General features: G+C 46.1%; 1 protein-coding gene and 2 non-coding genes across 30 annotated transcripts in view; all 3 read left to right on the top strand.

Moving 5' to 3' along the window:
* The window catches only part of TEX14 (testis expressed 14, intercellular bridge forming factor), a 154,599-nt gene that overhangs the window by 15,202 nt on the left and 127,193 nt on the right, over window positions 1-12,204 (top strand). For 27 of the 28 annotated variants that reach the window (XR_011383537.1, XR_011383536.1, XM_070060946.1 and 24 more), the window contains exon 2: window positions 11,962-12,098. The exons of the other annotated variant lie outside the window; for it this stretch is intronic. Coding sequence is in view for 25 of the 27 variants with exons in the window: in XM_070060946.1 (XP_069917047.1) it covers window positions 11,963-12,098 (136 nt within the window). In the remaining 2 variants the exon portion in view is untranslated. The remainder of the gene's footprint in view (window positions 1-11,961; window positions 12,099-12,204) is intronic. 28 annotated transcript variants of the gene reach the window in all.
* Window positions 5,619-5,782, top strand: LOC127484548 (U1 spliceosomal RNA). The gene has a single exon (XR_007911610.1). It is a non-coding gene; the product is annotated as a U1 spliceosomal RNA (small nuclear RNA).
* Window positions 8,736-8,899, top strand: LOC127484526 (U1 spliceosomal RNA). The gene has a single exon (XR_007911587.1). It is a non-coding gene; the product is annotated as a U1 spliceosomal RNA (small nuclear RNA).

Here is a 12,204-nt window from a genome sequence, read left to right as displayed (position 1 = left end):
TCTGCCTGTAAAAAAAAAAAAAAAAAAAGGAAGTTTCTAGTCCTGTAAGGGCTAGTCATTGTGAGGGAAGTTATGGCTGTGAGTGAGACTTGTACAGCAGCTGACTGTTTTTGTGAAGGGGTCTTTTTTTAGACATATCGACTATTTTATGTAATTTGGTTGAGAAGTCTATATAGGTATTGTGCTGGTTTGGTGTAGTGCATTGTCTGCTGAGGTCTCATACTTTTTTTTTGCCTTTTGACTGAGGTGATTTTCCTCAGCATGGGCATCCATCTGGATCATATTGCTATTTTGAGAAAAGAGCAATTAGGTTTCTTGTGCTGGTTCTCTAGGTTGATTTGAATTCTGAAACAGCCAGGGTATGTTATTCTCTTGAACAGTGTTTTTCTCTAAATCCAACCAATTGCATTGTAGTTTTGGGTCACTATTTTGTTAGTCCTTTCTACTTAAGCATTTAACAGGGGCTGTGCCTTGTCTACTGCGTTAAAGCCTCTGGCATTCCATATGGGTGCCAGTTCGAATCCTGGCTGCTACACTTCTGCTCCAGCTCCCTGCTCATGGCCTGCCCAGCCCCAGCCATTGTGTCCATTTGGGGAGTGAACCAGTGGATGGGAGATGCTTCTCTCTGTAACTCTACCTCTCAAATAAAAAAATTAAGATTTATTTATTTATTTGAAAGAGTTACAAAGAGAGAGGAGAGGCAGAGAGAGATAGAAGAGAGGTCTTCCATCCTCTGGTTTACTACGCAGTTGGCTGCAACTGCCAGAGCTGCGCTGATCCAAAGTCAGGAGGCAGGAGCTTATTCCAAGTCTTCCACTCAGGTGCAGGGGCACAAGGACTTGGGCCATCTTCTACTGCTTTCCCAGGCCATAGCAAAGAGCTGGATCGGAAGAAGAGCAACTGGGACTAGAACCGACATCCATATGGGATACCAGCGCTTCAGACCAGGGCTTTAACCCGCTGCGCTACAGCACTTTGGTTCTAATTCCAGCTTCCTGCTGTTACAGAACACTCCCAAGATGGGTTGGAGGAATTGCCACATACTATTGCTTTCTATTTTAGTCCATTCAGTACTAAAGAGAATCACTTACAATCCATTATCTGTTCTGCAAATCCAGTGGACTTTGTCCCAGGTCATTGTATGTTTCTCCAGACCCACTGAATTTCTCTAAAAATCATTCACTGTCTCCCTAAAAATTGTTCTCATTGGCTCTTCTTTCCCTACCTTATGAAAAAGCATTGTAAGCTCCCAATTTGTTTGGGTAGTGGGTAACTGCACTGTAATCACCACTAAACACATAATAGATCTATGTATCTTCTTTTTTTTTTTATTTTTTTATTTTTATTTTTTGACAGGCAGAGTGGACAGTGAGAGAGAGAGACAGAAAGAAAGGTCTTCCTTTGCCGTTGGTTCACCCTCCAATGGCCGCTGCGGCCGGCGTGCTGCGGCCGGCACACCGCGCTGATCCGATGGCAGGAGCCAGGAGCCAGGTGCTTTTCCTGGTCTCCCATGGGGTGCAGGGCCCAACCACTTGGGCCATCCTCCACTGCACTCCTGGGCCACAGCAGAGAGCTGGCCTGGAAGAGGGGCAACCGGGACAGAATCCGGCGCCCCGACCGGGACTAGAACCCGGTGTGCCGGCACCGCTAGGCGGAGGATTAGCCTAGTGAGCCGCGGCGTCGTCATTGCATTCCAGGGGAAGTTTTTACTTTCATTCCTGTATTTATTAGTATGCAGAGACATGAGATAACAAAGTATGAGGCTCAAAGAAAGGGCTCAGAAGATTGAAGCTCAAATAGCATTTTGAGCTACAGAAATAGGAGCTTGAGGTTTCCGGGGTGGGTAGGTGGTAATGCATGTCATAGAAGTGTGAGCGACTACTGAACAAAGATTGTCCTATGCAGATAATGTCTCTCAGGTAACAGTCATCTGAAGGTCACCTGCAATACTCTTTGTCAGGGCCAAATGCCAGATCCCCAATCTCTTGTGAAAAGATCTTTCCTAGACAAATAGATAGAAAAGCCTTCGTTGCACCCACTGTTTACTAACATATATAGATGTGAGTTTGCTTTTACAAAAGGACTACTTTTTAGTCTCATTCTTGTGTCTGCAGTACCTCAGAATAGCCACCTGGAAATAAACTCAAGTATATTTTAGGATTTCCTATTCTGATCTCCCTCAATATGCAAGCGTTTGCCATGACTGTACAAAATACATCCCCACAGATTTTTTTTTTTTTTTTTTTTTTTTTGACAGGCAGAATGGATAGTGAGAGAGAGAGAGAGAGAGAAAGGTCTTCCTTTTGCCGTTGGTTCACCCTCCAAAGGCTGCCGTGGCCAGCGCACCGCGCTGATCCAATGACAGGAGCCAGGTGCTTCTCCTGGTCTCCCATGGGGTGCAAGGCCCAAGCACTTGGGCCATCCTCCACTGCACTCCCGGGCCACAGCAGAGAGCTGGCCTGGAAGAGGGGCAACTGGGACAGAATCCGGCGCCCCGACCGGGACTAGAACCCGGTGTACCGGCGCCGTAAGGCGGAGGATTAGCCTAGTGAGCCGCGGCGCCGGCCTCCCCACAGATTTTCAAGACTTCCCTTTGGGAGTAATGCCACTGTCATTGAGTACTGTTTAAATGTGGAGAAGTTTTGAAACACCTGGGTAGAAGAAATTAAAAACATGTGCAAAGAGAAGCAGGTAAAGCTGGCGCCTGCGGTGCCGGCTTCCCATATGGTGCTGGTTTTAGTCCTGGCTGCTCCTCTTCCGATCCAGCTCTCTGCTAAGGCCTGGGAAAGCAGTAGAAGATGGCCCAAGTGCTTGGGGCCCTGCACCCACGTGGGAGACTCAGAAGAAGCTCCTGGCTCCTGCCTTTGGATCAGCACAGCTCCTGCTGTTGCAGCCATCTGGGGAGTGAACCAGCGGATGGAAGACCTCTCTCTCTACCTCTGCCTCTCTGTAATTCTGCCTTCAAATAAGTAAATAAATCAAAGAAAGAAAGAAAGAAAGAAGGAAGGAAGGAAAGAAGGAAGGAAGGAAGGAAGGAAGGAGAGAGAGAGAGAAAGAAAGAAAGAAAAGAAAGAAAGAAAGAAGGAAGAAAGAGGAAAAGAAAGAAAAAGAGGCAGAGTGATAGTGGTGGGGAGATCTCCATCTGTTGGTTTACTCCCCAAATGGCCATCACTTCACGGTCAGTGCTGGGCCAGCTAGGAATTCCATTCAGGTCTCCCATGTGAGTGGCTGGGGCCATCTTTCACTGCCCTCCCAGGCACATTAGTACAGGCCCCAAATAAATCTTTCTTTAAAAATAGATAAAAAGCCTAACCGGGGCCCAGCATTGTGGTGTAGTGGGTAAAGCTTCTGCCTGGGACACCAGGATCCCCCATGAATGCCGATTCCAGTCTGGCTGCTCCACTTCCAATCCTGCTCCCTGCTAATGGGCTCGAGAAAGCAGTGGAAGATGGCCCAACTACTTGGACCCCTGCACCCATTTGGGAGTTCCAGGTGAAGCTCTTGGCTTCTGTCTGGTCTTCCCTTGCCATTGTGGCCATTTGGGGGAATGAACCAATGGATGCATGCTCTATCACCTTCTCTCTCTCTCTCTGTCTTTCCAATATATAAATATATCTTTATTATAAAAAGTAAAAAGCAACCAATCATTACTCACCTGAAAACTCTTCTGTGTCTCCCTTTTGCCATAAAGTCTGAGTTTTCACTTAACTGCTGAGCCAGCCTAAGCTCTGGATGCACTTGACTCCTAATGTAGTTCTAGCTTGCTCCATTGGCTTTTTCCATTGCAGACATTCATTCACTGCACAATCTCTCCCAAGCTTTGGGCCTGCTGCACTCCAAAGCTGAAGCTCTCCCCTCCTTTTTCCTCATACCTTTCAGGTTGACATTCTTTTAATTGACAAAAAATGTTTATGTTTTGTATATAGCATATTGTTTAGAAATATGAATACATTATGGAATGACTAAATTGAACTAATTAACATATGTGTTACCTGGCATACTTATCACTTGTTTGTGGTGAAAACACTTAAGGCCGGCGCCGCGGCTCACTAGGCTAATCCTCCACCTTGCGGCGCTGGCACACCGGGTTCTAGTCCCAGTCGGGGCGCTGGATTCTGTCCCGGTTGCCCCTCTTCCAGTCTAGCACTCTGCTGTGGCCCGGGAGTGCAGTGGAGGATGGCCCAAGTGCTTGGGCCCTGCACCCGCATGGGAGACCAGGAGAAGCACCTGGCTCCTGACTTCAGCCATTTGGGGGGTGAACCAACGGAAGGAAGACCTTTCTCTCTGTCTCTCTCTCACTGTCTAACTCTGCCTGTCCAAAAAAAAAAAAAAAAAAACTTTATCCCTTTGTCTCTAAGTTCCTTCCCATCCTTCCTTGTTTAGCAGAGTTATTTTTATTTGAAAGGCAGAGAGACAGAGACTGACAGAGATCCATTGTTCATCTTCTCCTCCCAAATACCTGCCAACAGACAGGGCTGGGCCAGGCCAAAACTAGGAGCCTGGATTTCCAGCTGGGAACACAACTCCTGAGCTATCACTACCTCCCAGGGTGCACATCATCAGGAAGCTGGAACTGGGAGTGCAGCTGGGACTCAACGGTGGCTTTGGCCAGGCCCAGTCCTGGTCATTGTGTGCATTTGGGGAGTGAACCAAAAGATGAGAGGTGAGAGAGAGAGAAGGCAAAGAGTTTTTAAAGCCTGGCAAGCAATTAAGTTTTGTCATGCTTCAGGGTTCTTTATTTGTGAAACAGCGATGATTCTAACTCCCACCTGAGTTACAAAGATAAGTAAAGTGGGGCACATAGTAAGCACTCAGTACTGGATGGTGGCTGTTAGTATTGGTTTGTTTTCAGGTTTTCATTGGGTTGCCTGATTCACAAGTTATAATTATGTGTTACAGTTTAGGCTGTTGCTTTGCTACTTTATTTGGTTTAATTATCACAAGTACTTCTCCAAGGTCAGTGATGCGTATTTTCCAAACAGGTTCAGTGGCTAGAACCTTGTCTCGAGTTGTCCAGTGTGAACACTGAGTTGCAGTCCAGATCTTGGGTTCCAGAACCCCTACTCTGCAGTACATACACCCAGCTAGCACGCCCTGTTCCTCGCTTGCAACAGAGCTGGTCAGAGCGTCAGTGTACTGGGAAGGCACGAAGTTGCCTCGGAATAAAATCCTATCCATGCCCGTTTGCTAAAGTTGAGCTCTCAGCTGTCTACCTGAAGGTCTTTGGCTACGCGAAAAGCTGGGGGAGGGCTGCGTTTTTGTCAGAAAAATAGCCCGGTTTCACGTCCCTCAGCGCGGGCAGGAGGAGCAGCTAAACGGGATAAACGGCGCGGTCCGCCGAGAGGAAGCCGCTGTCGTGCGCCCAGCAGGGCTGGGCCTGCGTATGACGTGACGCCGGGAGGTGGAGTATGTAGATTAAAGACTCCGAGCGATTTTGGAAGCGCGTTCCCTGAAGACATAGTCATATCATCTATATCACAAGTACTAAGCTATAGTGTGAAAATCTCTTTTCTTTTGGTTGGTAATTCGCAGGTAAAGCCCCAGAGTCGTTTCAGAAACCACCCGAACTGTACAATGTGTATGCAGCACTGGGCCCGTGCTGGGGGCAGCTGCAACTCATACTTACCTGGCAGGGGAGATACCATGATCACGAAGGTGGTTTTCCCAGGGCGAGGCTCACCCATTGCACTCCGGATGTGCTGACCCCTGCGATTTCCCCAAATGCGGGAAACTCGACTGCATAATTTGTGGTAGTGGGGGACTGCGTTCGCGCTCTCCCCTGGCTAATGGTGTCTTAACAACAGTTCTAAGGCCTCTGAGTGTTTGTGGGTGTGTGTTGTTCATCCATTGTCATTTTGTTTACGCTGCTTTGCTTCAGCTGGTTCATCCCTGAAGTGGCTGCAATAACTGAGGTCAAAAGCCAGTAGCCAGGAACTCTATCAGGATCTCTTGCATGGGTAACAGCTGCAAGGACCTGTATTTGCTGCCTTTCCCCCCCAGGCACATTAGCATGAAACTGGATCTGAAGCTTAGCAGCTCGGACTGGAATGAGGCTCTCCAGTGTGGGATACTAGCATTGCTGCAATAGGCAGCTTAATACACTGTGCTACAAGGCTGGCCCCCTCGTTTTTATAATTGTGAACCCAGACATTAAGATGAGATCTGGAGTTCGGGAAAGTGAAAGATGAATCTGGGAAAAGTAGTTTCTCAAGAATGTTTTTAAAAGATGTATTTATTTGGGACCATTGCTGTGTCGTAGTAGTCTAAGCCTCCACCTGTGGCACCGGCATCATCCCATATGGGCATTGGTTTGAGTCCCGGCTCCTCCTTTTCTGATCCAGCTCTGCTAAAGACTGGGAACGCAGTAGAAGATGGCCCAAATCCTTGGGAACCCTGTTCCCACAAGGGAGACCTGCAAGAAGCTTCTGGCTCCTGACTTCGGATCGGCTCATCTCTGGCTGTTGCGGCCATGTGGGGAGTGAACCAGTGAATGGAAGATCTTGCTCTCTCTCTGCCTCTGCCTCTCTGTAACTCTGCCTTTCAGATAAATAAATCTAGAAAAAGTGGAGCAGTTGAGACTTGAATTATTTATTGCCCATGTGGGATGCTGACATTACAGGTAGTGATTTAACCTGCTGTGTCACAATACTGTCCTATTTTTCAGACAAGTCATCTCTACTCTGCCAAATACTTTCAAGCACATCTCAAGATAACTGAAATAGGTCGGCGTCGTAGCTCACTAGGCTAATCCTCCGCCTGCGATGCCAGCACCCCAGGTTCTAGTCCCGGTTGGAGCGCCGGATTCTGTCCCGGTTGCCCCTCTTCCAGGCCAGCTCTCTGCTGTGGCCCAGGAGTGCAGTGGAGGATGGCCCAAGTGCTTGAGCCCTGCACCCGCATGGGAGACCAGGAGAAGCACCTGGCTCCCGGCTTCAGATTGGCATATCGGCCATTTTAGGGGTGAACCAATGGAAGGAAGACCTTTGTCTCTCTCACTGTCTAACTCTGCCTGTCAAAAAAAAAAAAAAAAAAAAAAAAAAAAAAAAAAAACTGAAATAAAGTGAAAAGTAGGAATTTACTCTAAGAAGCCATAATTAGTTACAAAAATATGTCTATATGCTGATGGCAGTTATATGTAATGATAATAGGGAACAACTGCATATTTTATATGAATTAATAATGAGCTAGTGTATAGCATAATGAATGAAAAATGTTATAAAATAGCATATGAAGTATATTCCCTTTAAATATAAAGGAATAAAAAGTTGAATTACAACATATAAGGTCAAAATATTCGTCTTAGTGGCATTTTGGTAGATTTTATTTTATTTTTAAATTTTGTTTAAGGAATACAACGTCATGCATTGAATATATGCAGATTGGGAACATGGTGATTCTTCCCCTCGATTTTATTTTATTTTTAAACCTTTCCTGTCTTTTCCAAATTATCTACAAGAGACACTTGTCACTATTGTAATAATTAAAAATACCCTCCAAAAGTATTTTTAAAAGATGGGGGTAAGCTTTTAAAAAAAATCACGTGTACCAAGAGGAAAATAATTCCATTGATGTTGCTGAGCAACACCCCAAAGTAGTTGAGAGATTGCTGTAGAACCCTCAAACTAGGTCCCCTCGCCTGATGCGCGGAAAGGCAGTCAGTGACATTGGGGTGGTGGATGAAAGTAGGTATTTATTGGACAGTGCAGAGCAAGGAGCCAGGCAGCTACTGTTAATTCCCAGGCTCCTCGTGGAGTTAGGGGTGAAGGTTCTTTTAGACGGAAATCGGGGCTGAGTGGTGGCTGGCCAGCTCGTGTCCAAGTTCCTGGTTGGTCAGTGGTACTCATGACCTTCCTTCCATTGGCCAGTGATGCGGAGCTCTTTAGGGAGCTCCAGCTGGTCTGGGGGTTACAACCTGCAGGTGGCAGCTGCCTTCTGCCCATACCTGGAATTCCGGTGCACAAACCACCCCAGGACAGTACTGGCCATCGAAGTTCTTCTCTATTTAAGAAGCAAGTGACTCTCAGTCTGATGATTAGAACCTTGTAAGGTCAGCTGGATCACTCCCTCAGGTCACAAAATTAGGTTCACAAATCCACACCAAAACCGTTGGGTGTGTCTGAAAAACCAAAAAAAATTTTTAAAATTATTTATTCATTTATTTGTTATATTTATTTGAAAGGGGGAGAGGCAGTAAGCACTCATCTGCCCGTTCACCAAATGCCAGCTATCAGGCTAAAGGCAGTAGCCTTAGGGTCTTCCACGTGGGAGCCAAGTACCCCAGTACTTCAGCCAGAATTAGCAGTCCCGCGGGGTGCAGCCGGATCAGAGGCACAGCGGGCACTGCAATCCAGGCACGCTGTTCGTGGTTGCGGGGGTCCCAAGCGACTCCTAACCGTTGTGCTCAATGCCCACCCCAAACAAGACATTTTACGGTCTCTTTAGCCACTCTCCTCGGTGTCTTTCCTCACTGTCTGAGGAAGAAAGCCTGGAAGTGTGTGACGTCACCACGAAGGCGGGGATATGTCGATAAGAGCGCGGAGGTTGCCGGTTGGTTGTAATTCGATTTTTATAGGGCAGAATTCCGTCGAATGTCCAAAAGAAAATATACACCCTGATTCATTTGTGATGAAAAAGGGTATAGATTCTAAATGAGGACGCAAACAACCCGGATTACAATTGACCGTTACTAAACAGTATGTTGATGAAGGGAGTATGGTAGCAGACAAAGCTAGCAACTCATACTTACCTGGCAGGGGAGATACCATGATCACGAAGGTGGTTTTCCCAGGGCGAGGCTCATCCATTGCACTCCGGATGTGCTGACCCCTGCGATTTCCCCAAATGTGGGAAACTCGACTGCATAATTTGTGGTAGTGGGGGACTGCGTTCGCGCTTTCCCCTGGTGTTGGTGTTTGAATGGTAGATTTAAGTGTCCTTTAGTCTTACAAAGGTGGTTTGACAAGATATTTGTTGTTCGTTGTTGGTTTCCTGTGTGGATACAACTTGGTCCTTAGTGAATATCCTATGGGGCTGCTATTTTTTGCTTTAGGCTATTTTCTGCTGTTTTCTTAGAGTTGGCTCAGAAAGGGAGCAGCGGGGACTGGCATCCGTTTGGCCAGTGCTATATAGGCTGCGGTTTTAACCTGTTGCGTTTTTTTTTTTACCTTTTATTTAACAAATTTCCAAAGTACAGCTTTTGGATTACAGTGGCTTCCCCCAACCATAACTTCCCTCCCACCCATCCCCCCCCTTTTTTTAAGATTTATTTTTATTTATTTGAGAGTTAGGAGAGGCAGAGAGAGGTCTTCCATCTGTTGGTTCACTCCCCAATTTGCCGCATCGCCCAGAGCTGTGCAGATCCAAAGCCAGCAGCCAGGAGCTTCTTCCAGGTCTCCCACGTGGGTGCGTGGGCCCAAGGACTTGGGCCATCTTCTACTGCTATCCCAGGCCATAGCAGAGAGCTGGATAGGAATTGGAGCAGCCGGGACTTGAACCGGTGCTCGTATGGGATGCTGGCACTTCAGGCCAGGGCATTAACCCACTGCACCACAGCGCCAACCCCGAGGGCCTTTTTTCTGCATCACTGCAGGAAGAGAGGCAACAGGAGTGGGAGGTGGGAGAAGTACAGGGACAGTGGGAGGTGCAAATGGGCCCTGAACTGATCCATTTATAGGGAACCTATTCCTATGAATGAATTAAAAAAAAAAAAAAACCAACCAACCAAACAAACAAAAACCTTGTTCCCTCAACAATAACAGCATTCATTCCATTCATGAGGAGGGGGTAAACATAACCTAAGTAGCTCTTAAAGGTCCCAACTTCCAGTAGCTTCACATTGGCGATCAAGTTTCCAATACATGAACTTTGGGGGACACATTCAAATCATAGCAGTAGGTACAACACTTGATTTTGTATGAATGATGGTCAAGTATAGTTTTAAAATGTACAAAGTAAAATATCTGCGCATGGTTATTGTGTACAGTAATAGCTAGCAATTACAGAGAACTCCTGGTGTGCCAGGCACTATTCTAAGGACACTACACATATTAACTCACTTGAAATTCTCAACAACCATCTGGTTATTTTAAGCTGCATTTTACAGATGAAGACATGGAAGTGTATCAATGTTGGATAATTTCTCTAAGGTAACAGAACCAGAACTTCAGAGTCTGAAGTATGAACTTAACCACTACTTAATACTGCCCCCTCTCTCTCTCCATATATATATATACACACACTTTGTATTTATATACTTTGCATTTATATATATATATATATATATATGTACTTTGTATATGTATATATATACTTGAGCCATCATCTGCTGCCTCCCAGGGTACCTATTAGCAGGAAGTGGAATAGCCAGGACTCAAACCAGGTGCTGTGATATGGGATACTGGCATCCCAAACAGCAACTCAATTGCTGTGCCACGTATCTACCCCCTAATCTTAAATATATAATGACTGCATATTTGTGTTCTAACATTTCAAAGTTAATAGTTTCCAAAATTTAAAAAATAATAAAATTTAAATAATTAGATACAATGGGAGAAAGCAGATAAACAAAAATAAAAATTATCTTAATGACACAATGTTATATTTTTCTTTTTTTTAGATTTATCCATTTATTTGAAAGGCAGTTACAGGCCGGCGCTGCGGCTCACTAGGCTAATCCTCCGCTGGGGCGCTGGCACACCGGGTTCTAGTCCCGGTCGGGGCGCCGGATTCTGTCCTGGTTGCCCCTCTTCCAGGCCAGCTCTCTGCTGTGGCCAGGGAGTGCAGTGGAGGATGGCCCAAGTGCTTGGGCCCTGCACCCCACGGGAGACCAGGAGAAGTACCTGGCTCCTGCCATTGGATCAGCGCGGTGCGCCGGCCCCAGCACGCCAGCCGCAGCAGCCATTGGAGGGTGAACCAACAGCAAAAGGAAGACCTTTCTCTCTGTCTCTCTCTCTCACTGTCCACTCTGCCTGTCAAAAAATAAAAAGTAAAATAAAAAAAAAAAGGGCAGTTACAGAGAGGCAGAGACAGAGAGAGAGCTAGAGAGAAAAATGCTGATGAATAGTCAGTTCTTTAGTTTCATCAACCTCATAGAATTTCATTAATTTTTGCATAATCTCCTTCATTACAGTTGGCCCTTTGTATCCATGAGTCCCACATCCATGAATTAAACCAACCAAAGATCATAAATATCCTCAAGAAATAAATAGCATCTGCACAAAATGTGTACAGACTTTTTTCTTGTCATTTTTCCCTGAAAAATACAACTATTTATATAGCATGTATATATTAGATATTATAAATAGTCCAGAGTTAATTTAAAGTATAGGAGAGAATGAATGTGGGCTATATGCAAACACTCCACCATTTTTATAAAAAGGACTTGAGCATTGGAGGATTACTGGGGTTAGGGGGAGGAATCCTGGACCCAGTTCTCCACTGATACCCAGAGACAACTGTATTTATCAAAGTGGGCAAGTTTCTACATGTGAAAGAATCTAAGTTTCTTCATTGCATTTCTAGCTCAGTTAGAATAAGCATGTTGGCCGGCGCCGCGGCTCACTAGGCTAATCCTCCGCCTAGCGGCGCCGGCACACCGGGTTCTAGTCCCGGTTGGGGCGCCGGATTCTGTCCCGGTTGCCCCTCTTCCAGGCCAGCCCTCTGCTGTGGCCCGGGAGTGCAGTGGAGGATGGCCCAGGTGCTTGGGCCCTGCACCCCATGGGAGACCAGGAAAAGCACCTGGCTCCTGGCTCCTGCCATCGGATCAGCGCGGTGCGCCGGCCGCAGCGCGCCGGCCGCGGCGGCCATTGGAGGGTGAACCAACGGCAAAAGGAAGACCTTTCTCTCTGTCTCTCTCTCTCACTGTCCACTCTGCCTGTCAAAAAAAAAAAAAAAAAAAAAAAAAAAAAAAAAAAAAATCAAAAAAAAAAAAAAAAAGAATAAGCATGTTGTTCTCTTTTGAAACAGGATGTCACGGACTGTTCATCTTCCAGTACCCTGTCCTGTTCAGCTTGGTACCTTAAGAAATGACTCCTTAGAAGCTCAGCTTCATGAGTATGTTAAACAGGGGAATTATGTGAAAGTTAAGAAAATTCTTAAGAAAGGTAAGTACTGTGCTGAGATGACAGAAGCAACCTGACCCACATTTCTGAATAGTGTTTGGAGGAAAATCAGGGACATCATAAAACTGTGAGTGAGTTTTTTGGGAAA

This window comes from Oryctolagus cuniculus, chromosome 17 (assembly GCF_964237555.1).
Source record: "Oryctolagus cuniculus chromosome 17, mOryCun1.1, whole genome shotgun sequence".
Classification (NCBI taxonomy): domain Eukaryota; kingdom Metazoa; phylum Chordata; class Mammalia; order Lagomorpha; family Leporidae; genus Oryctolagus; species Oryctolagus cuniculus.
This window is presented reverse-complemented; position numbering and strand designations above follow the sequence as displayed.